The sequence below is a fragment of the Cetorhinus maximus genome, chromosome 24 (assembly GCF_964194155.1).
Source record: "Cetorhinus maximus chromosome 24, sCetMax3.hap1.1, whole genome shotgun sequence".
Classification (NCBI taxonomy): domain Eukaryota; kingdom Metazoa; phylum Chordata; class Chondrichthyes; order Lamniformes; family Cetorhinidae; genus Cetorhinus; species Cetorhinus maximus.
The window spans coordinates 45,680,819-45,707,635 of NC_135902.1; the positions used below are offsets into that span (position 1 = coordinate 45,680,819).

General features: G+C 42.1%; 1 protein-coding gene across 4 annotated transcripts in view; it reads left to right on the plus strand.

Annotated features, from left to right (window-relative positions):
- The window catches only part of tha1 (threonine aldolase 1), an 87,995-nt gene that overhangs the window by 24,740 nt on the left and 36,438 nt on the right, over positions 1-26,817 (plus strand). For 2 of the 4 annotated variants that reach the window (XR_013580638.1, XM_078571150.1), the window contains exon 2: positions 14,243-14,326. The exons of 1 other annotated variant lie outside the window; for it this stretch is intronic. Coding sequence is in view for 2 of the 3 variants with exons in the window: in XM_078571150.1 (XP_078427276.1) it covers positions 14,243-14,326 (84 nt within the window). In the remaining variant the exon portion in view is untranslated. Of the gene's footprint in view, positions 1-8,631; positions 8,709-14,242; positions 14,327-26,817 lie in introns of those variants that run through there. One more of the 4 variants, XM_078571152.1, reaches the window with a different exon arrangement.

Consider the following 26,817-nt stretch of genomic DNA (forward strand, 5'->3'; position numbering starts at 1 on the left):
GTAACAGGGAGTCAGATTAAGTAGAGGATTTAGAAGTTATCATAGTAGTAATTGTAGATCTATGTATTTATTTAAAACCATTTCTCTTTTTAATAAATGTTTAACCTAGTTTTGTAAAAACCAATAAGACGTGGTGGTCTTATTACTACTGAATTCAAGGCACGCATCTCGAAATTTACACAAATTGCAAAACAAGTTGTGGCAGTTGTTTCAAGTTTCCCTTTGGGATTTGAACAATCAGCACTTACCATCGGCTGTGCCATAACAGTCCCTGAGGTTATTAAATGTATCAACCATTAGCAGACGAGCAGACTCCTGTTGGCCAGCCTGATTTATGAAATGCAGATGGCCTTTGTATAGCTCTCTTTGAGTTTGTGCAGCCCAAAGACTTATTAATGGCTGCCCAGAGATGACGATGCGTGAATTTCCCTGATACTGCCAGGCAGCTCCTATTGTTTGGGGGGTCACAGACAGGCATAGATTCAGCCATTTTAAGGATCTTTGTTCAGTTTTTAAAATTTTAGGAATAGCCATGAGGGCTCTTGAGCCTCTACAGCCCTCCACCTTCCCAGGATTCAAGTGGAAATGCCAGTGTCTGAGCATAAACAAATCCTTTGGACCAGAGACAGTGGAAGTATGCTGGGTGGCAGAGGAAAGAATAGTGAGACAAAAATCCATCCCGTGGAAACAAATCTTTTGCTGGTCAGTTAGGAAACAGCGCTGAGAGTTGCCAGAGTGATCTGATCTCACTCGACCAGCTGAACAAAGAACACTAGTAATAAACACAGAAAATACTGGAAATACTCAGCAGGTCTGGCAATATCTGTGCAGAGAACGCTAGCAGTCTCATATGCATCAGCAGGGGGATCCCAAGAGGGGAAGATAAGAAGTGGGCTTAAAAATATAACAGGAAATAAGGATAATGTAAACTCTTCCTAATGTGGATTTCCATCATTTTGAGAATGTGTATGTCTTTCTTTCATCCCCTCATTTTGTCTTGAAGTGTGGAGGGAAGCTATGATATGTAAAACATTCCTCTGGAAAAAATAATTGGCTATATTTTAAGAAAGCCTTTAGACAGGTGTTGCTGCTTGTTTTGTTTTGCCACGTATCTAATACTTTGAAATGATTCACACAGTAGCATGTTCCTGTAGGCTAGCCCTCAAACCCTGTGGCAATGTTGCGTTATCTTATCTTGTATTTTCTAGGTAACTCCTTTCGTGCATAGATCTAATCAAGATTGAACTAGATAGCATGTTCGCCTTGAATACATCAATCTAACCCAGTGCATGTAACTTTTGAAACGGTAGCATGAATATACACAACTGTTGGAAGAGACATTGTCTTTCGTATATCTGCTTATTTCAAAGTCCCTCCCACCCATCCTTCATCTTGCTAACCTGAATAAGTGCACATGAAAGAACAACTCTTGCCCCTCCTAATGTTGGTACTCCAGCTGAGGATAGTTTCCATGGGGGCCAGCAACCCTCCTGTAACTCTTAAGTGTCCCACTTCATGACTGAGCATTGATTGCAAATGTTAGTTGGCTATTTGTCCAAGGGATGCATCACCTGCAAGCCTCATCCCGTCCTCAACCACACCCTTCCACTTTCTGCCATCACCTCCGCCTCTGTGTTGTTGAAGATAGACTAAACCAGCATAGACCCATGGCTTGAACCTGGGACCCATCTGGCCCTAATAGCTCAGTACCATATTAAAGTGCAGTTTTTGCATTGGAACATCAGACAGAGTTGATGCAATGTACTTATTTGACAGCACTTTGTGATCTTTTGCAATTATACTGTTAGAAAACTTAGAGAGTGCCTGTCTCTTTTAAAAAAAACATTGCACAATATATTTTTTAAAAAACAATGTGGACAATCCAAAAGTTAGAAAGCACATTAGCCTCTTGAACGGAATGCCAAGGCCCAATCCTGTACCACTCCCTACTACATAAACACAAATGACACTTGTGGGTTTTCTCCAGGGGATACATTTTATACCTCTCAAATCAATCAATTGGAAAGGGAGAGTTGGGGGAGGAAGGCGAGTGTTTATCTTTATTGCTTCGCTCGCATTTACCTCCTGTGGAGGTCACCAAGTGGTGCCAATGATAGAGCTGTGCGGACGTTCACAGCTGGACCACTTCACACTCCTGACTGAGTTGTGCATCCAGGCCTTTAATGCAGAGTGAAAGACTGTGTACAAAGAAAACGGAAACTTTTTTATCCTCTGTGCTGTTAATGACTCTTTAGTTAAATGAGTAATGATTTTTTAATGATGTAAAAAAAACAATGCGAGTAATAAGAAAATGATGAGTATGTATTGTGGGCTGAAGTACATTCCTGAATTGTGGCTCAGCTATTATTTGGCACTTTGAAGTCCCATTCTCATAGGGAACAAATGATAGGACAGCAATCTTGACAATGTCTGAGACCTCTGATACATCTGGTAAACTATAGCACTGTCGGATGACAAGAAACTGGCCAGCTGGTTGAGGTAGTGAATTGCAGATTTGTACCATCCTGAAAAATTCTGTGCTCTTGTCGGTTGTCCTTGCCAGGAATGTTGTAATTGTTCTCAATGTCTCTTTATTAGGAAGGGGATATTGAGTGAGATCAATCACTATCCAGTAACCCCCTTTAGAATTGCACATATGAAGAACATCAGGCTAAAAGATGTGATTGTTTTTTCCCGTAGTTCTTCCGTTGACCCTCCCTATCTTTGTAATCTTGTCTTCCAGCCTCTCAATCCTCTTGAGATATCTGCATTTCCATAATTCTTGCCTCTTGAACTTCCCCAATTTTAATCATTCTGCCACTGGTGGCCTTGCATTCAGTTGCTTAAGTCCTAAGCTCTGGTATAGGAATGCTCTTCCTATACCTCTTCACCCCTCTCGCTCCTCCTTTTAAGACATCCCTTAAAACCTATCTAGTTGACCAAGCTTTTGGTCATGTGACCTAATATCTCCTTATGTGGCTTAATGTCATACTTGTTTTATAATGCTCCTGTGAAGCTTCTTCGTATGTTTTTTGCACAAAAGGCACTGTATAAATGCAAGTTGTTTATTATAGTTTAAACACTCACTGTTAAAGAACAAATAACAGATGCTTAGGTAAGGTACTAGAGTGAAACCTTTACTTATAGAAACATACAAAGCAAGTAATGGGGGTCGTCAGGAGAGAGGGTAATGGGGTGGGTTGTAGGCAGAAAATCCCACAGCTGAGTGTCACCAGCTAATTCTGTTGATGGTTTTTACTGCTTTAGGACCAGTGCATTCAAAAGTATAGATATTGCACTGAAGTCCTTTGTGCACTAAAATAAAGACTCATTGAGAACTCTAATGCAGTACTGAAGGACTGCAGCACTGTTGGAGGTGCTGTCTTGCAGATGAAATATTAAATCAGGAATCTGTCTGCCCTATCAGGAGGATGTAAATACCCAAGGTGCTATTTGAAGAAGATAAAAAAGTAGTTATCCAGGTGTCCTGGCCAACGTTTATTTCTCAAACAATACCACTAAATAAATAATAGAGTCATAGAGTTATACAGCACAGAAACAGGCCCTTTGGCCCATCGTGTCCATGCCAGCCATCAAGCATCTATTCTAATCGCATTTTCCAGCATTTGGCCCATTGCCCTGGGGTAATCTGGTCATTTATCTCATTGCTGTTTGAGAGACCTTGCAGTATACTAATTGGTTGCTATGTTTCCTATTTTACAATGGATCCTACACATCAAAAGTTTTTAATTGGCTGTGAATCACTCTCTTCGTGATATGTGAAAGGTGCTGTATATATCCCAAATTCATTCTTAATCTGAAACATTGTACAGTTACACACTTAATAGCTGCATATCTACTTGTTTTAATGTCATGCTGGATATTAAGCCTTAGTGGTGTCTCCACTGTGGCAAGTGATGTATTATCACAACTTTGGCTTTGTTGTTGTTCCCCCTGCTTTAGGCTGGGGCTGCCGGTGACAGAGAAAGTATTTTCAATATCAAGCAGAGAGGCTGGATGCATCTGTAATTTTGCTTGTTTGCAGAAACCCTTCTTGGTATCAGAACTACCAACCAATGGTTTGTGAGAAAACATCAGACATTTTTTTAGCTCTGCACATGTTCTGGGACCCTGTCTTGACACAGTAACTGCTCTTCCACTTTTACACTATCGTGCAGTGTACAGTACACACCAGGAATTAGTCTCTAAGTCCCACTGTGTAATAAGATAGCTAGTCACAATCCATGGGCTATACTCATACATATACTTCACTGATATCAGCAGCCTTAACCTGGTAACACAATCATAGATTCCCATTTTTGGGGGTTTGTGATATATTTTTGGCAACTTAAACCCCGGTTCATTTATTCTTTGGAGTACAACCAATGGTTGGATGTCCTTTCCCAAGCCCAGTGGCAGAGAGATCACTTGCCACAGACCAGGGGTCTATTGCAGAACTCTTGAACTGTACAAATCAATTATACACTGCTTTAATTAGTTGAGTTTCTTGTCATCGGACAGAGCTACAGAAATTGTAAGTAGCATAGCAATGTTAGTAATAAGAAGTAGACCATTCAGTCCCTTGAGGCCTGCTCCACCATTCAGTTAGATTATGGCTGATCTGCATCTCAATTCCAATTTTCTACCTTTGCTCCTCACCCCTTACCTAATAAAAATCTATCTGCCTAAATCCCGAGTGGTCCAATTGTTCCGGCATCCACAGCCTTTCAGAGGAGAGAGTTCCAAATTTCCACCACCCTTTGTGAAAATGTGTTTCCTGATTTCACTTCTGAGTGGCCTAGCTCTTATTTTATGAAGGCGTTCCTTCGTTCTTGTTTTCCTCCACTAGAGGAAATGGTGGCAAAAAGAAAGTGAGAGCTATAATGTTATCCTAAAGTGGCAATAGGGCTTTTGCTGGGGAGTGAGGTCCAATAAAGCTTAATGTGATTGACCTTAGGAACTCTGGTGGGGTAGTGCAGAACAAGGAGGCATGATTTCAAAATTAGAGCCAGTCATTCAGGGTGAAATCAAGAAGCATGTATTCAGACAAGGGTAGTGGGAATCTGGAACTCTCTTCCTTTGAGGAAAATTTGAAAACCCTATAGTCTTGCTTTGCTGTGAGCACAGTGCAACAGTAGGCAAAGTAGTTGGTACTCCTAAGATAAAAGCAAAATACTGCGGATGCTGGAAATCTGAAACAAAAACAAAAATTGCTGGAAAAACTCAGCAGGTCTGACAGCATCTGCGGAGAGGAAGACAGAGTTAATGTTTCAAGTCCGTATGACTCTTCATCAGAACTAAAGAGAAATAGAAATGTGGTGAAATATAAGCTGTATAAGTGGGGGGTGGGATAGGTGGAGCTGAATAGAGGGCCAGCAATAGGTGGAGGCAAAGGAGCTGATCCCTTCCCCACCCCATCCCCACTAGGGCCATCTGTCACTTGCTCATCCTGCTTTCTACCCATAATGTCACCATTAGCACATCCTTTAGCTAATATCATCACCGTCAACACCCCTTTGACCTTTTGTTTATGACATCTTTGGCAGCCTCTTCTTAAACAGCTTATATTTCACCACATTTCTATTTCTCTTTTAGTTCTGATGAAGAGTCATACGGACTCGAAACGTTAACCCTGTCTTCCTCTCCACAGATGCTGTCAGACCTGCTGAGTTTTTCCAGCTGTTTTTGTTGTAGTTAGCATTCCTGTGCTATAGTGACACACCATTGTTTGCCAATGGCAACACTCTATTGTGTAAAAATGCTTCTAGGTAACTGCCTGTTCCTCTTTTGGTGTTCATCAGGCTGATTCATGCAGGCCCTGACAAGTTTGCGTCGGCTTGCATGAAACATCTCATCATTTCCAGTCAGCCCACCTTTTTTGTGCTGTTGTCTCCAGTTCTGCTGATATGGAATTTTGCATCAAGTTGATTTGGAGTTCTAAGTTTTTTTTTGGTAATTTGTAGCTGACGATTTATCACCTTTAATCTTGGTGACCTAGCAATGAGTTCACCTGGCTGGTGAAACAGAACTTGTTGAAATGAATGATTTGGCTAAGAGCCCAATTTTGAGAGTTTGCATGTGAATCTAGAAGTTTGTTTGCATTGTGTGCAATTATATACTATTATTCAATTCCCATTCACATACGGAAGAATCCAAAAATAATTCTTCACGAATGAATGGTTCCTTTTATTTATTTTACTTTTAGGGATAATTGTTCAGTGGTGTTGTCTGATGGGGCAATTGAACCTGATCTGTTTTTATTCCTCTTTCAGTGTTTCTGCTGTTTCTTTCTGGACCTTGATTCTGCAAACTTTGAAGAGTGTGTGTTTAATAAATTAGGCTTGTACCGAATCAGAATTGGAAAGTACCAAATCTTGTGGTTGATTTTCATTTCTCCCCTCCTCAAATTAGTACAATCTGTTTTTTATGGTTGATTTGGTGTGAAGATATCACCAAAGTAAATGCTGTTTGGATAATTAGAAAGGAAATGGGCTGAAAGATTACTCTGTAAACTGAGTGATTGAACATGGCTTCAATTGTGCTTATAAGACAACTTTGAAAAACTTCACCTTTTGAGTGAGTGTAAACCATATTACCATAGGTTACTGGAGGGTCAGACATTACCAGCCCTTGTGGAATTTTTGTGGTGCTATTTTGTCGATGACTTATACCCTACTGTCTTGACTTTTAAGCACGAGAGTGAGGAAACTTCAATATTCCACTTTGATTTGGTCTCTGTCGGTGACCTTTTGACCATGCGTGCTAGGTAACAAGCCTGTTCTAATAAGGCCTGTTGCTGGCAAGTTTGCAAATAGTATTTGACTATAGTTTAAGGGGCTTGTTTAATTGTCTATTAGTAAACCCAGCTAACAAGTCTGAATGCTGAAGTACCTCAATTTTATTTAAGAGGGACATTATTTTTGGTTATCTGATAGCAGAAACATTTGATTTAATTTTCTGAACTAAAACTAGCTTTATAATGGATTACAAAAACAAATATAGCTGTATAGCCATAGTTAGTCAGTCAGTGCTTGAAAAAGTTTAGTACTTTGGATTTTGGTTTTTTTAAACACTGACCAGACCAGCCCATTGCTCATTGCTCATTTCTAGCACTTTGTGTTCTTGTTTAAGACTTTAGGTATTGGCTGTTGTCCTACTAAACATTCAAGGCAAATAAAGTCAAATGCCCTACAACCCTCTAAAACCTCGTGTTCCTTTAATCTGGCTTCTTGCGCATCCCTTTTAATTGCTTAACAATTGCCGGCTATGTTTTCATCTGTCTAAACCCTAAATTCTGGAATTATCTTTCTAAATCTCTCTACACCGCTCTCTCCCTTTAAAATGATCCTTAACACCTACCTTTTCGACCGAACCTTTGGTCAGCTGCCCTAATATCTCCTATGTGGCTCAGTGTTTAAAATTTTGCTTGATAACAATCCTGTGAAGTGCCTTGGGACATGATATGTAAATGCAAATTGTTGTTGTAGCCTCGGTCATTCAGCAGACATCCTGCCACAGGTTGTGCTAAAACAAATAATTTTCTAGTTCACAATTCTGACCCTGGGAGAGCTGCCACCTTTAAAAGCGTTTTACAATTCCGTAATTTGGTCAGTGTTGTTACCTTATTTTAATAACTGCCTCTATGCTCCTGTTTTACGATGAATATGTTGAAGTAAGTGGGCCCCTTGACAGAGGAGGAGCCACGCTATTTTGCAATACACTGTCTTGCATATCCCGAACATTCTTACAAAATTACTGTATGGCAAACTCTTGATGCTTTCGCAACTGGTTTCTCCAGCAGTGCGTGATTTAAAGTAAGATGGTCACAGTTTTTCCCCAGCTCAACGGGCTCTGGACCATTAACAATAGCCAGAGCAACTCATGAATGCAGTGTAACCTTTGTAACTAGAGCAAGCTGGGAGAGACTTGAAATAGTTCTCTAAGGTAGCAAATATTGTTCCTAATAGACAGAGGGTATTGTATTTTCTGTTATAGACCAAGACCTTAATAGGCTCAGCTTCCTGTTGCACAGCATGGCAGGTATAATCTGATAAACAGTCAAAGTCACCTCCACACCTTGCGTGTGGGTGGCATGGAGTGACATATATGCATATGTACAAAAGCAAAATACTGCAGATGCTGGAAATGCACAATAAAAACAAAATGCTGGAAATGCCCAACAGGTTGGACAGCATCTGTGGAAAGAGAATGTTAATGCTTCGGGTCAATCACCTCATCAGAACCCATACATAATGACAGCATGACTTCAGATAAAGTGGCAGTCCATGGAGTTACAAGAATGTTACTCAGTTTTTAATCTAAAAGTATATTTTGGGTCGTGATATTGCAGTTTCTATTGTTTCTCTTGTTAACGATGCCTAAGACTGGCACCTCTTCAATGTTGAAGGGACCCCTCATCTTCACATTGCTGCAGATATAAACTGAGCCCAAAAGCCTTAAGCAATACCCAAGTGATACCACACCACAGTAAATTGTTTAAACAGCCTGTAGAATTTTGAAACAATAGATAACATCTGTTCAGCAGTACTTTACATTAAGCACATACAAAGAATGCCATGTAGAATTAATCACCCAGTCCTTCTGCTGCAGTGACTCATTAAGGGGCTGAAGACATGCAATGACCTGCCAGGAAAGAGAAATCCTGTTTCTCTTTAGATGTGGGAAAGAGATATGAACTTTCTTTCCCAGTAAGTATTACACACTTATGCAAACTTGCTGGAAGTACAATGAGTAAAATGTCAAATTTCGTCACTTATGAATACCTCCAGCAGAGGTCCCAATGTTCTGATCTGTTCACATTCTGCACCAGTCCACTGAAATCAATGCCAGTTGTGGGATACTTGAAGCTGAGGCTTCGCAAAGAAATACCACTGTTTCACAGTGTAGGCTTAAAGTTCGACAGCTAAAAACAAGTAAATCACAGCTGTGTAGGGTTGCCACTCTCAGGTGCTTTCTCAAGGTTTGAACACGTCATCTAATCATTTGACATCCAATCACATGGCACTTAATGGGGATATGGTGGCACAGTAGTAATGTCTGAATTAATAATCTAGAGGCCCAGGCTAATGCTCAGGGGGCATGGGTTCAAATCCCACCACGGTACCTGGTGGAATTTGAATTGAATTAATAAAAATCTGGAATATAAAGCTAGTCTCGGTGATAGTGACCATGAACTTTCATCGATTGTCATTAAAAGCCCCATCTGGGTCACTAATGTTCTTTAGGAAAGGAAATCTGCCACCATTACCTGGCCTGGCCTACATGTGACTCCAGATCCACAGCAATGTGACTCTTTACTGCTGTCTGAAATGGCCTAGCAAGCCACTCACATAAAGGGCAATTAGGGATGGGCAACAAATGCTGGCCTTGCCAGTGGTGCCCACATACCATGCAAGAATAAAGAAAAAAAACTTGTCAGCAGTTTGGTCAAAATACCAGGAAGAAGGAAACCTAAGGATAACAGGACCTGATGGTTCTCACCCCAGAGTATTAAAAGGAATGTGAGGAAATTACAGGTGTATTAGTCAAGATTTTCCAAAGCTCTCTAGTGTCAGGGAGCAAAGAAATTCATTGAAGCCATGCTGGCTATGGCTCAAAAGAGAAGGAATTTTCTGGCATTCGGAACAGCTGGCACTCTGTCATCTCTGAAGAGACGCTAATGACCTGGTGAGCTGCAGAGGATCAACGTCCACCTCTACTGGAAAAGTGAATTATCCAGCATCAGCCTTCAACCTGCCAACTCTGAAAGAATACAACACTGGACTTGGATTCTGGACACACGTGAAACAATAATTCTTTATTCTGTGGTTTTTGCCCTGTAAACCTCTTTATTTCTCTATTTCCCCCCCCCTTTTACTTCGAATGAAAAAGGCAGCTATGTTGCAACCCCTCCTCTCATGTTTGAGTGTGTGCAAGTAAACTACCCCTCTGAGTTTACCTTATCTCGGGTTTGCTGTGGGGTTATTAATAGTAATTGGATCACACGAAAACTGAGGAGTTGGGAAAATACAGCACCATTTATAAAGGGGGAAATCAAAATCTAAACACCTTTGTTTACGGACGGGTGGTGAGAGGAGAAATCAGTGCTGTTTAAATTAATCCCCCTCCTGCCTGTAACACTAGGTTCAGGAATTGTGGCCATTGATTAGAAAGTTGCAATTGTGATTCCATTATTTAAGAAGGAAGGGTGGGAGAAAGGTAACTGCAGAACCACCAGTTTCATATTAATTGAGAGAAAGTTACTGGAATCGATCATCAGAGACAGAGTCACTGAGGAGGTCACGAGCACAGTGGATAGGGAAATGTATGTGGATGTTGCCTCCATGTACTTCCAGAAGGGACTTTATAAAATTCCTTGAAGTGAGTACTAGTACAAATGAAAGTCCATGGAATTGGCGATAACCTTGCAACATAAACTAGTAATTGATTAGGATGAAAGTGACAGAGACAGACAGGGAATGTTCTCTGACGTGGCAAATGACATTCTCTGGGCGTTTGTACTGAGCCATCCACTCTCCATCAGATATGAAATCGACTTGGGTGAAGGCATAAAGGCTTCCTTATCCAAGTTTCTAGGAGTGAAATCAGGAAGACCCGTTTCTCACAGTAGAAATCTGGAATTCTATCCTTGCGAGAAAGCTTTGGAAGCTGGGTCAATTACATTTTCAGGGCTGAGATCAATATATTTTTGTTAGGCATCACAGGATATGGATCAAGGTGGATCCATGGAGTTAAGACAAATATCAATCACTGTCTAATTGAATGGTGGAACATGCTTGAGGGGCTGAATGGCCTCCTGTTCTATCTTAACTTTCAGCAGGCATCTAATAACGTTCCTTAATCTTTGGATGCTGGGGGTCAATTGAAATTTTCAAGACTTGAGTTCCTGTTGTAAAATTGAAAAGAGAATTGGATAATTACTAGAAGGGGAAAATTACAGGGCTATGAAGAATGTAAGGGGAGTGTGACTAATTGAATAGTCACAGCAGTTGCAATGCACTTTTAGAATGCAAGGATTGAGTAAGAAAAAAGGTGTCATTGGTTAACATTTTGTAGATGTTATGTATGTACAGTGCCTGCCCTGAGGCCAAGGGAGTGGTTCACATATTCCTCTTGTTCAAGGAGTAAAAAAATTGCAGACATGGTTGCAGAACAGTTAATCTAAAGTGTGGGAAAACAACTATTGTGATTTTCCAGGGCCTTTTCAGTGGTTTGGTGGTTTGCCTGAAGGTGATGAAAGCAGTAGAAAGGTCAATCAGAGTCAAACCCAACCCTGCTTAAAATCAGAAAATACTGGAAATGTTCGGCAGGTCAGTCTGCATTTTTGGAGAGCACCACTGATTGAATGTTTGGGTGGGGACACTTTGCCAAAACTCAGTGATCTTCAGTGTTGCTCTAACTACTTCTCTCCCGTTTTCCTCCCTCCCCTCTACATGCTGCCACATGCATACCATCTACCTCAACAGCATTGAGGATCAAAGGATTCGTCCTCAACTTCATCCCCCTGTTCCATCACCCCAAGAAATCCCAACTCGACATGATTCTTCTGCTGGGCCTTTGCCTCCATGTCTACTTCCTTAAGCAGACGGCTTCCATTCTCCTACTTTCAACCATCCCGCCACCCCCCCCTATTCATGTGGACTACTCCCTCTGGTTCCCTGCAGTTTTTTTTAATCAAGAACTGCTAACATGATACTGGCCATGCTAATTTCTTCACTCTCTTGCCCTAATCTAGCTTTCTCCAAAAAGCAGTGCAATGTTCCCTCAGATTCAATCCTGTGAACTCCTTCACTTCCCAACCAGTCTTCATCCAGCAGCATCTTCCTCTGGCTGGCTGCACTTGACCTCACATTGAACATCTTTTCCTCTAACTCCGTGTTTATGTTCTCCAGATAAAAGATGCCGACGTGGGAACTTGGTTTTTCTGGGAATCCTGAATGCTTTTTCCATCACCCTGATGACTTTGGTGCTGCCTTGCATAGATCTATTCTGTAAACAGCAAGATCTTGTTAGCTCATCGGACTTGTCCTGGTTCCGCATTCAACCAACAAGGTGGATGGGGGGGTGGGTGCCGGGGGAAAGGGGGTCTCCACTTTTTGAATACTGCTTTGAGAAGCTCTTTTCATATCCCCCTCCCCCCACCCCACCCCCTGCATCACCAAAACAGAGTTTTAATCTGAAGCACCTCCAACAATCACAACTCCCTCAGTACTGAGATAAAAGCAAAATAACTGCGGATGCTGGAAATCCAAAACAAAAACAAAAACACCTGGAAAAACTCAGCAGGTTTGGCAGCATCTGCTGAGAGGAACACAGTTAACGTTTCGAGTCCGTATGACTCTTCATGTTTTTGTTCCCTCAGTACTGAACTGGACTGTTAGTTTTCCTAACTGGACCTTACTGGAAAATGTTAATAACACATGCCATAATTAATGCGCAAATCAGGGGATTGAGACATGCCACGAGTTATGCACCTCTAGAATTTCCTGGTCAGTTTATGCCTTTCCATCATTTTATTCACACAAATAGCCTCACCCTTAGCCTCTTCAAAGTTTTTAAGAACTTGCAGAATTTTCACGTTAAAATTACCTCTTGATCTCACCACCGGAAATTAGGACTGGTAATTCAAAGCATAACTCTTCTTGTAAGAAGGTGATGATTGTAATTGCAATTAACCTCCCTGGCCCAGAAACAATGTAAAGTTTTCAGTCTTATTCCTGTATGTAGTAAATTGTTGATGGAGATTTCAACAATGTGAGATTTTAAATGTTAATTTTTTTCTTGCTTTTTCTTTCAGTCATTTCTTTCTCTTTCTTTAATGCAAACTTTCTTTCCCTCTCATTGTGTCTCTTTCTATATCTGATTTGATTCTAATTTACCCTCCTTCTCTGTCTTTCCTCTGATTTTTTTTTAAACTCAGTCCTTAAATCTCAATGGTTAAGGAGATAGACGCTTGGTCATGTCATTTACTGAGGTCCCAGATGCCCAGTTGCCCTCTCAGTGCTGTTATCAGCTTGCACTTCTAAAAAGTTGTAGCGTGAAACAATTTTATGGTGAAGGGTGAGAAGAGTTTAGTTTAACTAACAGTCTATGCCGCTAGCTACTTCACTCTGCACGTTCCTTTGAGCTCAGTCTCTTGGTATTGGGCTCAAACCTGCAACAGTGAAACAATGGCCTCAATTTTTTGCTCCTTAGGCACACGCCATCAGTGGGCCCGGGAGCGGACTGGAAATGGGGCCTCGACTGTGATCGGCCCCTGACCGTGATTTCACGCTGGTTGGCCAACTAATGGCCAGCACGCTGAGAAAGGCTCAGCATTGCCGGTGGGAGGGCGGGTAGAGGGCGGGTGCCAAAGTCACCACAGGCGCTAGTGAGTGCTTCCAGTGAGCTCCCTGAAGGCTGCCTCCGGGAACTGCAGACCTCCACAGCATAAACGAAACAACAAAAAAAAGCTGCAAAATATGTCCGTGCAGCACAATCAAGCGCCTGAAAGTATACCTCGTTTTTAAAAAAAAAAGGCCCCAGATATCTCTCTTTATTCCCCCATGGAGATTTCATCCCGCCCTGGATCCAGATTTGAGCAAAAATATAAAGGCCGCCTGGCCACTTGGCCCGTCCGCCAACCGTAAAAGTGGACGGGCCACGAAAAATCGCTTTCAACTGCCCCCTTAATGGGCTTAGTTGTCGGCGGGCGTGCTTTCGACTGCCGCGTGTGCCCACCCGAGTGAGATATCATGTAAGTGCACGATGTGTGCTCAAGTGTCTGGAGTGGGACTTAATCTGCAAATTTTTGACTCCGAGGTGAGAAGGCCACCACTGAGTCACGGCTGACACCAGCATTGTATTGTTAGCTGATCTGGGCCTAACCCGATGCTCGCCTGACATCTCCTCGCACTATTTCACTGACGGGTCGGGCATGCGCCCGCCCGCGGGATGGAAAATTCTGGCCAAGAAGGTGCCATCAGCCGTGTTAAGCTTGCTCCTAGGCCTCCTTATTAAATAGAATATGGAAGGGCCCGGAAGTTGGGCTCTGCCAGCAGTAGTTCTTGCTGCCCATATAAGGCTTTAAAAAAAACTAAGAAATGGGAGGCCACGCAAAAGAAAAGTAAGCAGCAAAATGCATGAGCTAAATCAATAATCTGGGGCTCTGTGGCAATTCTCATTTCATGGAGTTTACAGCTTAAATTAAATACTTTTGCTTTCTCCCCCGCCTCCCTCACAGAACTTCAGAGACAAGCCGCTGAGCTGTTTGCTATGGAGGATGCCCTGTTTGTACCCACTGGAACAATGGGGAACCTAATTTCAGGTCAGTGTAACAGCAGCAAGACATCACACCAAAGCTTTTAAATCTACTTCTAATCATAATGAACTAGAGCAACTGAAGGCCCAGACCAGCTAACAATACAATGCTGGTGTCAGCCGTGACTCAGACCCCTCGCTTAAGTCCCACTCCAGAGACTTGAGCGCACAATGAGCAAATTTTGGAAAGGTGAGGCCCGGCACAGCAATAAACTGAATTTCAAAAAAATAGTTAAGGAAAGACGCAATTGCTGAGCACAAGTACAGCAATGCCATAGCAATAAATTGTTAGTTTAAAAAAAGAGTAATTAATATAAATGACCAACGTGTTTGAGGGTCATTGTGTGTCTGGCTCACTCCTAGTCTCAGGTGCTCACCCAAGAACCCTCACCCACTGTGAGTAGGTGTGTGTGTATGTGATGGTTTGTGGTGGCGAGAGTGAGTGAGAAACCTGAAACTGGTCAAAAATTAGACTCACACTCCTCCCCACACTCGCTCAGCCACACAATCTCTCACTCACTCAGCCACCGTTTCCTCCATGAGTCACCAAAACTTCACCTTGCACGAGCACGACATACCGGGACCCAGCCCCAGCGTACTGGGCTCCCCAGGCTCCAGCCCCGATGTACCTTGGCTTCCCTTGGCCCAGCAGCCCTCCACACACTCACCAATGCCGGTGTTAGCTGCTCCTCCAATCAGAGACTGTTTCTCTTGTGTGTTTGCTGCTGTGAGCACTCCGCATCATCAGGGCTATGGATATCACTAGATCGGAGCTTCTTCTCACTTTCCTGAATCTAATCCAAGGCTCAAACAAATCCTCCACATGAAGACTTTTCACACTTAGACAAGTTTTCCACCCAATAGTTTTAAAGTACTTTTGGATTCTGTTCTTGCACATTGTCACAATCGATTGATGTAGAATGGAGCAAGAGAACACGTCCATCTGCCTAATGTTCCTTTTCCTGATTTATAGGAACCTTTTACAAGAAGAGTGGAGACCACTGCAGTTCATCTGGTCAATTTCAAAATGTGAAAAATATAAGAGTCCTAGACCTCTTATCCCCTTCTGTATTTTCCCTGTCAAGAGCCAGTCCAATTTCCTTTTTGTTTTTGCCAGCATTATCCACCTCTATTATACTATGTGTAGTATGCTCCATACCATTATCACACTATGTCTAAAAGAGTTAAATATATATATTCCCTGTACACCTTCCCTTTCAGCCCTCTCTACTCCAAACAAACACATTTATGTTCCTCAAAGACTTTTTAAAGGACTCGTATTGCTGGTATGCACTGAATAGTTCTATTGGTACTTGAATTCCCAGTAGGATGTAGCTGGAGGGAAGTGCTAAAAAGTATAGAGTTGCGTCAGTCCACAGCAGCCTGTGATACATGCTAGGCGTGTGCTTTGAGGCTGATTCCCATAAAATGATTGAACAGTAAGTCTTTGTGAATCAGAGTTTTTTTTGGTCCAGGAGATTTCGGCTACATTCGTACAATTCAAATAATGCACTCAGTGTACTGGGCTGCAGTTCAAGATTCTTCCAGTAATGAATGTAGGAGGTCTTTTATTCATTCTCAGGATGTGGGCATTTGTTTATTACCTATCCTTAGTTTCCCTGAGTTTGGTACGACTGGGTGGCTTGCTAGACCACTCGTGGACAGCTAAGAGGCAACGATGTTAGTGTGGGACTGTCTCATATAGGCTAGACCAGATAAAGGTGGCAAGCCTTCCTTCCTTAAGAACATTTGTGAACCAGTTTGGGGCCTTCGTGAGAATCCTACAATTTCATGGTCACTTTTACTGATACCAGCTTTTTATTTCTAGATTTCAAACTGACATGGTGGTCGTTGAACTTGCTTTCTCTAGACTATTCATCGAAGCCTCTGGATTATTAATAGTGCAGTAACATAACCACTGCACTGCCATTCCCACTTCATCTGTGTACATTCTGCATATAAATTAAACCGCAATTGTTGCGCACTAAATGTCACTCCTAGAATTTCCATAGGGTTTTTTCCCGTTGTCTGCCATAACTTTGGTAGAAGTCCAGCAGAAAGCTTGGTTAACTCTCGCAAACGATTGCTGTTTCTCTTGACTTCCTGCCAAAGTTACAGTGAGAAACTGTCTATATCAGAATTTGATTGCCCATTCTCCCCAGTTTATATCAGTGAGCGAGCCTTTGATTGTAATTTCTGAACTAGCAAAAAGCAAGTTGCACGTCTAAAAAATTTAACTAGGCTGGAAGTTTGTGGAGATACCAGTGTTGCCATGGCAACTCCTCAGGAATTTCTCATTAAGGAATAAGAACAATCTTCTGCTTGTAGTACAGACAATTTCAGTGCAGGACAGAATCTCCCATTGAGATTTTCTCTTTTTGCTAAGCGACTTTCCAAATAGCGAGAGAAGTTTCAACTATTGTCTTGTATTATACTGTCAGTCTACCGCCCTATCAAGTTCTGGGTGACTACATCCAACTAAAAAATTGAAGCCATCTGTTAGGTTTGATAAAACTCTGCATTTTTAAAGTGGCTTTTGCAGGATTTGTCCTTCACCCTTTTACAAAGAAGAGATTATTTGAGATTACAGAGAAATAGAGTAGTATTTGATCTTGTTTATGTTGTCAATGAGAGTTGCATGCCGAATTATGGAAAGATAGCCTGGTGGTCTCTGAGTAATTCACAGGTGTGAGATGGTGTATCAGAATGGCTCTTCAAAATATCGCATCCTGCCTAGTTCTTAGAAAAACAACACAAATAGACCATGAAGATTATTTCTTAGCAAGTTAGACACCTTCCTCAAAAAAAAGCTAGTCTAAGAGGAAAAAACACAGGAAGCTGGGCTGTGTAACGTTCACAACCATATGTAGGTTTGGAATGGCTTTCCTGTACAGTGCTCAGCTAGTGCAGTTCACTCTTAATCTGATAACATTTATGAGAACTGACCACAAAGGAAGGGAGAGTGCACTGCAACCTTGAAATGACGCAGTTTTTGCTGAATTGTTGCTTTTAGAGGGAAAATATAAAATAACTGAGTCAAATCACAGTAACAATTCAAATACTTGACAGTGAAAAGTTGCACATGATTTTACCGTTTTTAACCCGCACTTTGAAGGTTTATACAAAGAAACCATGCATACTTGACAGGATTTATAGTTGAATTCTTTGGTGCATACACAGGAAAGCATTGCATATTACATTTCAACGCTTCAGGTACTTTCTAATTGCTGGATCCCACGTATTACATGTCATGAAAATTTTCAGATGTAAAAACAAACTGAAGGATGTTCTCCTGCCTCCCAGCCAGTGTTGTGGTTATGGATATTTATGTCTTTTTTTAATATTCAAAGTCAACTTTTGAATGAAGTAAAATTTAAGTGCCAACAAAAAATTGGAGCACTTCAAGTATTTTCATGCAAGCTGACTTTGCAGTACCTAACCAAAGTATTGTCTGAGGTTTTCCGTACATTTTATGTCCAGCAAGAATGTCCATAAACTTTACTTTGACCTAGTTGAATGGAGATTTCTACTGCTTGTGTTTCCATGACTGGATGTCCATTCTGTACTCAGCATGTAGGCCATTCGTGCACACCCGACCGTATGATCTCACCCAGCTTCAATCCGCGCTGTGGCACTTGGAGATTTCTGCTAATTCTTGGCTGTTCGGCCGGCAACTAACATCCTAGACTTTAGACTTAAGAGGTGTACAAGAGATTGAAGAGTTGGGGAAATAGCCTCTAATGTTGAAAAAAAGAGAGGTGTTGGTAAATTTGTCCATCTTGCACTCATCAGGGCAAATGCAAGAATGCCAAATTTCAAACGATCACAGCAATTTATACCACAGAAGAAAAGGGCTACTGATTGGCTGAAGCAACAGCTTCCCATGTTTCCAGGTAATTCAAAAAAGGTGCAAGGCTTGAACAGATTCCCTTTGTTTGCAGAGAAAGGGTCACTCTGTATGAATTTATGTCCCTTCTAGCCTAGTGTTAATGAGCCACGTTATGAACTCAGCTTGTTGTCAGTGTAGCTATTAGCACACTCAGGATTGTTCGGCAAGTGCTGCCCAATCGCAGAATCACATCTAACAGCAGACATTTTGCTTTGGGTTTTGTAAGTGCTGGCTGGGTGAGAACGGTCTGTACTCTGCCTATTACGATCAACCAGAGAAATATGTTGTTTGATTCGATCAGTCAGTTTTTAGGATGTACAGCCTATGTACCTGGCATTGCTGCAGCACTGAAATTCGTACACAGCGTTGCTCAGTTGTGTGCTTGGCAGAACCTCATTTTGGATGACTGGGCAACACTTGCTGAATAATCCTGAGTGAGCTAATAGCTACACTAACAACCAATTTAAGATAATCAGTTGAGCTTATAACATGGCTCATTTATACTTGCTAGAAGCGATATATATTCATGTGCAGGGACCTATTCTCTGTAAACAAAAGGAATATGTTCAAGCCTTGCATCTTTTTATGAATTACCTGGAAGAATGGGGAGTTCCCCATTGCTTTCTCCATGGTAGCACCTTGACCAATCAGAGTCAACTTGCCTACCAATGAGCACCGCTTTTCTCCCATGTTATAAATTGTTATGATCGTTTGAAATTTGGTGTTTTTGCATTTTTCCTGATGAGTGCAAGATGAAAAGCTTCAGCAACATGTCTCACTTATATTCAATATTCAAGCTCTACCAAACGACTGTTTGTTTGTAAATCTTATTTTAGTTTCTCTCCTTAGCTCATTCAGATTACTCTTTAAAACATACTTACAACAGTTGGAAAATATGCTGTCTTTTCTTGATGCAAGGTCAACTAAAACTGTGGCAAGGAACTTGAGGTAGAATTTCTCCAACCTTCAAACCCATGCACCAGTACACAACACCTTGTTGTGAAAGGAAAACATTGTCGTGTAACTGAACCATTTGCAGTACAGAGGAAACAGTTAAACTGTTTTAACTCTAGGGAACCCCATTGTACCAAGTAAATCTATATTAAGAGCAATGCTGTGCAAAACTCTGAGAAAAATAATAAATGCTCAAACATTAAAGTATATTCCATCTTTCTTGAACAGCTCCATAAAGAGTTGTTAAATGCAAAGCTCACTGTGTAGCCACCCAAATGATGGAAAAAAATTCGAGCAGCATTGTAGGAATAACTGTAGCCTTCCAATTTCAGTAATACAAGGTGACACGGCAGCCTATTTGTGCACAGCAAGGTACCACAAATAACAGAGAGATAAATGACCAGATGATCTGCTTTAATGATATTGGTTCAGGGATAAATATTGACTGGGACACCAGGAGAACCCCTGTGCTCTTCTTTGACTTGTGGGATCTTATGCATCTACGTAAGAGTGCAAACAGGACCTCGGTTTTATGTCCCATCCAAAAGATGTTACATCCAAACATTGCAGCACTGCATTGAGACAGCAGCCTAGCTAGCCCACGCGCTTAAGTCATTGGAGTCGGACTTGAACCCGTAACCTTCTGACTCTGAGCTAAAAGTGCTATCGCTGAACTAAGGATGGCACCACAGTTGCTCTAAACTTTCCAATGTAATCATGTTTTATAAAAATCATACATTGGATGTTTTAGGATTTTCAAGCAATCGTCATGTCCTTGTAAATAATAAATTCTGCTAAGAACTGCAATTTATGTTGTGGCTCTTCCCTACACAAGTGTAAGATTCTCTCTGGTCAGGCTACAAAAGGTCAAGACACTCATTTTACTAACTTAAAGAATGTTATTTGGCATTTAAGGTAGAGTTTTCTCATACAACCTTGTTGTGGTGAACACAACCCGTGCCAATGAGTGATCAGGTTCCCATGTCATGGGAAAAAACAAAGGTTCCTCTCCTATGACATCTTGTTCATATGTCACAGGTGGTCCTCCTGAAAAATCACTTATGAGCCTGAGTTTTATTCTTTCAAGTTTGTTACGGGGCAGAATTGTCATAAATAGACGTGTTGTTCTCCTCTCAGTTCCTAAATACAGCACACAGCTGTCTTATCTTGTTTATCTCTCATTATTAGCAGTAAGTGTTCTTTTAAAAGTATACCTCCACTCTGCTCAGAGCAATATCAAGATCGATGACACTTTATGATCTTGGTTATCCAATTATCCAGTGCGCTGTCTGATTTTGGTCAAATTTAAAATACAGACCTTTACTCGGTGTTGTTCTGATAGAATAGATCCCTTCCTAGCAAGACGAGTCATCCCAAATTTGTCTACCTGTAATTTTGCCTCCATTCTATTGACTGCTCATGAGTTATCCTTTGCTTTTTTTTCATGCTTTTATCACAATATGCTCGATTACCAAGTATTCATGCTGATAATCCAGGGTTTCAAATTCATTCCTTTATCTCCTGGTTGAAAGGCAAGCATTGCTCTGACAGTCCCTGGCCTAGGCATTACTTAGTCCAACTTGAAAGCAGGGACCAAAAAGTCTAAAATCCTTCAAATATTATACCGTACCTTTGTAATACACAGAGCACTGAAAGTGGCACAAAATCACTTAATTGCTTCTTGCCTGCTTCATGTCAGTGATTTACTGCTTGTGTGATAAAACATTAAATTGGTGATCACGTTACACTTATGTCTAACTGTGCAAGATAAGAACGCAGCAATCCGCACACAGGGGCTAACATCAAAATGCCTTTTCCATTATAAGCACTAAAGTCACTCACTTCATACGTTCCACCCTAGAATTTCTGATCCTGTGATTATTGCCATGAATTTGGAAATGTAAGAGGCACACAGTCATTAAATTGATACAACACCGTGGACTAGCAGTAATTGTCAGGTTGAATCAGCGAATTAGTTGTTTGCAGCCAGCCCTTACCATATTTAATCAGGTCAAAGAACCACAGGTTTCTGAACCCTGAACTGAGTTCTGATGGCCATCTGTCTGAAATATGCTTACATACAATGGAAGGACCAAGGAAGCAGTTGTAACAGAAAATATCAGCACAAATATTAGTTTCTCCAGCGTTTTATGTTGGTTTCCAGTCTGCCAGATACTGAGTGACATTTTATTCAAGTATGAGGCCCAATCTCAAAGAATGGACTTCCTCATTTTGCTGAGAAAAAATCAGTGCAGTAAATCTTCCTCTGCAGTCACTAAGCATTTCTTTTTTCTGCAGTATTCTGAAGATGTTTACAGCATTGTGCGGGTTTCTAGAACACTTGGATAGAATTTTTACCGTCTTAGTTCCATCTTGTGAAACACCACCGATTGCAACACAAGGCAAAGGTGCCACATTTAAACTTGACAAGCTTGCCCACACCCTTCCTTTCTCCCCCACCACTTCATGGCCCTGCCTACCCCCTTCCCAGCACCCCCCCTCCCCTTCTCCTTACTCGTTGCTCATCAGGATGTTAGAAGTAAATTCAAATGACTACAAACAGCTTGATTTAAAATGTTAAGTTCTACTATCTGTTAAAAAAATCAAACAATGACAAATTAACGCTGCTTAAAGTTCATTGCGATGCTAACGGGCTGGGAGTCCTGATGGGGGTAAATGAGCATCCTGTGTAGTAATGACCTATTCCATGAGGCAGGCTAGGTTAATGCTTGCTGATATTAATCAGCTCTCGCTGTGGCTGACCTTGTTTTGAGACGATGTGGTCAACACTCAGTTTTAAATAGAAAGCAGTCTGCAAAAGTAAGCAGAAAGGTATGTACAAAGGTAACAGTAAAAAGTCGAGCTGCTGAGACACTGTCTCTCATATATCACTCTGTTCATTGGGAGCCACATTGAGGGGCTGATTGTCCTCTTTTGGTAAAATCCGGAGCAGTTTTTCTTTTCTTTCTTGTAATGTAGACATCACTGGCAAGGCCAGCATTTGTTGCCCACCCGAATTACCCTCGAGACCCTTGAACCACTACAGTCCATGTGGTGTAGGTGCACCCACAGTGTTGTTAGGGAGAGAGTTCCAGGATTTTGATGTCACAACAGTGAAAGAACAGTGATATATTTCCAAATCAGGATGGTGTGTGGCTTGGAGGGGAACTTGTGTGTGTCTGCTGCCCTTGTTCTTCTAGGTGGTAGTGGTCGTGGGTTTGGAAGGTGCTGTCGAAGCAACCTTGGTGAGTTGCTGCAGTGCATTTCGTAGATGGTACATACTGCTGCTACTGTGCGTCTGTGGTGGAGGGAGTGGATGTTGGTGTTGTTGGATGATGTGCCATTCAAGTGGGCTGCTTTGTCCTGGATGGTGTTAAGCTTCTTGAGTGTTGTTGGAGCTGCACTCATCCAGGTAAGTGGAGTGTATTCCATCATACTCCTGTCCTGTGCCTTGTAGATGGTGGACATGCCCTAGAGAGTCAGGTGAGTTACTCACCTCAGAATTCCCAAATTCTGATCTTCTCTTGTAGCCACAGTATTTATATGGCTAGTCAAGTTCAGTTTCTGGTCAATGGTAACCCCCAGGATATTGATAGTGGGGAATTCAGTGGTGGTAATGCCATTGAATGTCAAGAGGAGATAGTTAGACTCTCTCTTGTTGGAGCTGGTCATTGCCTGGCACTTGAATGTTACTTGCCACTTGTCTGCCCAAGCCTGGATATTGTCCAGGTCTTGCTGCATATGGACATGACTGCTTCAGTATCTGAGGAGTCGCGAACGGTACTAAAAACTGAGCAATCACCAGTGAACATCCTCACTTCTGACCTTATGATGGAAGGAAGGTCATTGATGAAGCAACTGAAGATTGTTGGGTCTAGGACACTACCCCGAGGAACTCCTGCACTGATGTCCCCGGACTGAGATGATTGACCTCCAACAACCACAACCATCTTCCTTTGTGCTAGGTATGACTCCAACCAGTGGAGAGTTTTCCCCTGATTCCCATTGACTCCCATTTTGCTAGGGCTCCTTGATGCCACACTCTGTCAAATGCTGCCTCGATGTCAAAGGCAGTCACTCTCACCTTGTCTGTTGAGGTCAGGAGCTGAGTGGCCCTGGTGGAACCCAACTGAGTGTTAGTGAGCGGGTTATTGTTGTGCAAGTGCCATTTGATGGCACTGTCGCAACACCTTCCATCACTTTGTTGATGACTGACTGATTGGGAGGTAATTGGCCGTGTTGGATTTGTTCTTCCTGTGGCAGATAATAATTGGGTGATTTTCCACATTGTCAGGCAGGTGCCAGTGTTGTAACTGTCCTGGAACAGTTTGGAGCACAAGTCTTCAGTACTACTGCCAGAATGTTGTCAGGGCCCCACAGCCTTTGCACTATCCAGTGCCTTCAGCCGCTTCTTGATATCACATGGAGTGAATTGAATTGGCTGAAGACTGGCATCTGTGATGCTGGATACTGTTGTGCCGGGCTCCCCCATCATTGAGGATGGCGATATTTGTGGAACCACTGTCTTCTGTTAATTGTCCACCACTGTTTATGGCTAGATGTGTCTGGACTGCAGAGCTTTGATCTGATCTGTTGGTTGTGTGATCACTTAGCTCTGTTGCATGCTGCTTATGCCATGCAAGTAGTCCTGTGTTGTAGCTTCAACAGATTTGACACCTCATTTTTAGGTATGCCTGGTGCTATTCCTGGCATGTCCTCCTGCACTCTTCATTGAACCCGGGTTGATCCCTTGGCTTGATGATAATGGTAGAGTGGGAGACGTGCCAGACCATAAGGTTACAGATTATGTTTGAATGCAATTCTGTTGCTGCTCACGGTCCATAGCACCTCATGGATGCCCAGTTTTGAGCTGCTGAATCTATCCCATTTAACACAGTGGTAGTGCCACATAACATAATTCTGTATGAAGACGGGACTGTGCAATGGTTGCTCCTACCCTTACTGTCATGAACCGATGCATTTTTAAAATTTATTCTTTCATCAGATGTGGGTGTCGCTGGCAAGGCCAGCATTTGTTGCCCATTCCTAATTCCCCTCAAACTGAGTAGCTTGCTAGGCCACTCGAGGGCAGTTAAGAGTCAACCACAGTCTGGATACATGGGTCTGGAGCCACATGTAGACCAGACTAGGTAAAGATGGCAGATTTCATTCCCTAAAGGACATTAGTGAACCAGATGGGTTTTTATGACAATGGATGATAATTGTCATGGTTACCGTTATTAAGAATAGCTTTAGATTCCTGAGTTGAATTTAAATTCCACCAGCTGCCATGATGGGATTTGAGCTCATGTCCCCAGAGCATTAGCCTGGGCCTCTGGATTACCAGTCCAATGACATTACCACTAAGTCAGCATTTCCCCTATCTGCAATAGATTGATGAGGATGAGGTCTAGTTGGTTCCCTCACCACCTGTCGCAGGCCTAGTCTGGCAGATATGTCCTCAGGGTTCAGTCAGTAGTGGTGCTACTGAGCCACACTTGGTGAGTCCCCCACCCAGAGTATATTCTGTGCCCTTGCCACCCTCAGTGCTTCCTCCAAGTGCTATTCAACATAGAGGAGTACTGATTCATTAGCTGAGGGGTTGGGGGCGGTAGGTTGTAAGCAGTAGGAGGTTTCCTTGCCCATGTTTGACCTGATGCCATGAGACTTTATGGGGTCCAGAGTCAATATTAAGGACTCCCAGGGCAACTCCCTCCCTACTGTATACCACTGTGCCACCACCTCTAATGAGTCTGTCTGGCCGGTGGGACAGGACGTACCCAGGGATGGTGATGGTGATGTCTGGGACACAGTCATACTCAAGGAATCATACCTTACAAAGTCAGGCTGTTGCTTGACCAGTCTGTGGGACGGCTCTCCTAGTTTTGGCATGAGCCCCCAGATGATATTAAGGAAGAGTTTGCAGGGTCGATATGGCTGGATGTGCTGTTGTCAATGTCAGGTGGTCCGTCTGTTTTTATTCCTAGTGTAGAAATCCCTACGAAGTACACTACATCAGGACCCAGAATTTAGGACTCAAGGAAGTTCAGACGTTAATTAAGATAGAGGGAGGCATTGGTGTAGTGGTATTCTCACTGGACTATTACTCCAGATACCCAGGGTAATTCTCTGGGGACCTGGGTTCGAATCACACTGCAGCAGATGGTGAAATTGAATTCAATGACAAAATCTGGAATTAAAAGTCTAATAATGACCCTGAAACCATTGTCAGAAAAACCCATCTGGTTCACTAATGTCCTTTAGGGAAGGAAACCTGTCGTCCTTACCTGGTCTGGCATTTCTTAAATGCTCTCTGAAATGGCCTAGCAAGCCACTCAGTTCTCAAGGGCAATTAGGGATGGGCAATAAATGTTGGTCCAGCCAGCAATGCCCATGTTCCATGAACAAGTAAAAAAAAAACATGGGCACAGTGGGGGCAGTATTGGCCCTTGAGAAGAATGGGAAGTCTGGGTGCTTTCTAGGTGTTCCTCCAGCTCTGGCCTCTTGAGCATCCCCCTATTTAATCATTGCACCATTGGTGCCTTCAGCTGTCCTTCCTAAAACTTTCTGCATTCTACCTTTCCTCTTTTAAGTCACTCCTGAAACCGAGCTTTTGGTTACCTATTCTGTTATCTCTGTGACTCAGTTTCAAGTTTTGTTCCATAACCTTCTGGGAGGTACTTTTTATTGCATTAAATGTTTTTTTTGTTGCTGTTTGGAGAGCTGAGAGATTCCATCTGTTCAAAGTGTTGAGCAGAATGGAGCTGGGCTACTTAAAAATAGACATGAATACAAGACTGAAAAACTGAACTGATGACCAGCATTGCTTTGGATTAGTTGTACTTTTGATTTCATGTGCGGTACTTTTAATGTAGGCGTGACCAAACCGAGGTCTAAGAATTCAACCTATGATGTGCAGGCAATTCAGCTCAGTACTTTGCCAGTTTGTGGGTTTGGAGGTTTGGAAAGAGGCTGTTTTAAGAGCTGTTGTCTTGTGGATCAATCCTCCATCAGAGTACCCAGATCTATTCATTTCAGCAACTTGGAATCTCTGCAGATTGAGTTAAAGTTAGATCTCATACTTGGCTCCCAAGACTCTAAGAGCTTGCTCACTGGTTAGTGATCACAAACTCAGATCTGAGTCTATTTGGTCCCATTACCCTCATTTATTCCACAGGTACAAATTCATGTCACTGATGGCAAGTTAAATTTACTAATTTACACATGGTGGAGTGACTTGCTGCATCATGCTACTAGTTTCTATTAAATCATTGGATTCAATTATTGGTAGATGTGAAAACTACCGATGTTTGCCTATTGCCATTAAGAACATAATGGCAAGTGCTTCAGCTGCGTGGGCCTCGAACTCTGAGACACCCTCCCTATATCTACCCTCCTCTCTACCTCTCTTCCCTCCTCTAGGATGCTCCTCAAATCCTATCTCTTTACCCAAAGTTTTGGTCACCTGGCCTAATATCTCCTAGTGCGGCAAATTTTGTTCCATAATTCTCCTATAAAACGCTTTTTGGGAGTTCCTTTATTAAATTAAAGGTCCTGTATAAATGTAAGTTGTTCCTTTGAATGGTGTAAGGGAAGTTTATGAAGCAAAGAATACAGAAAGCAGGGAACGAGACAGCCAAGCAAAACAGAAAGAA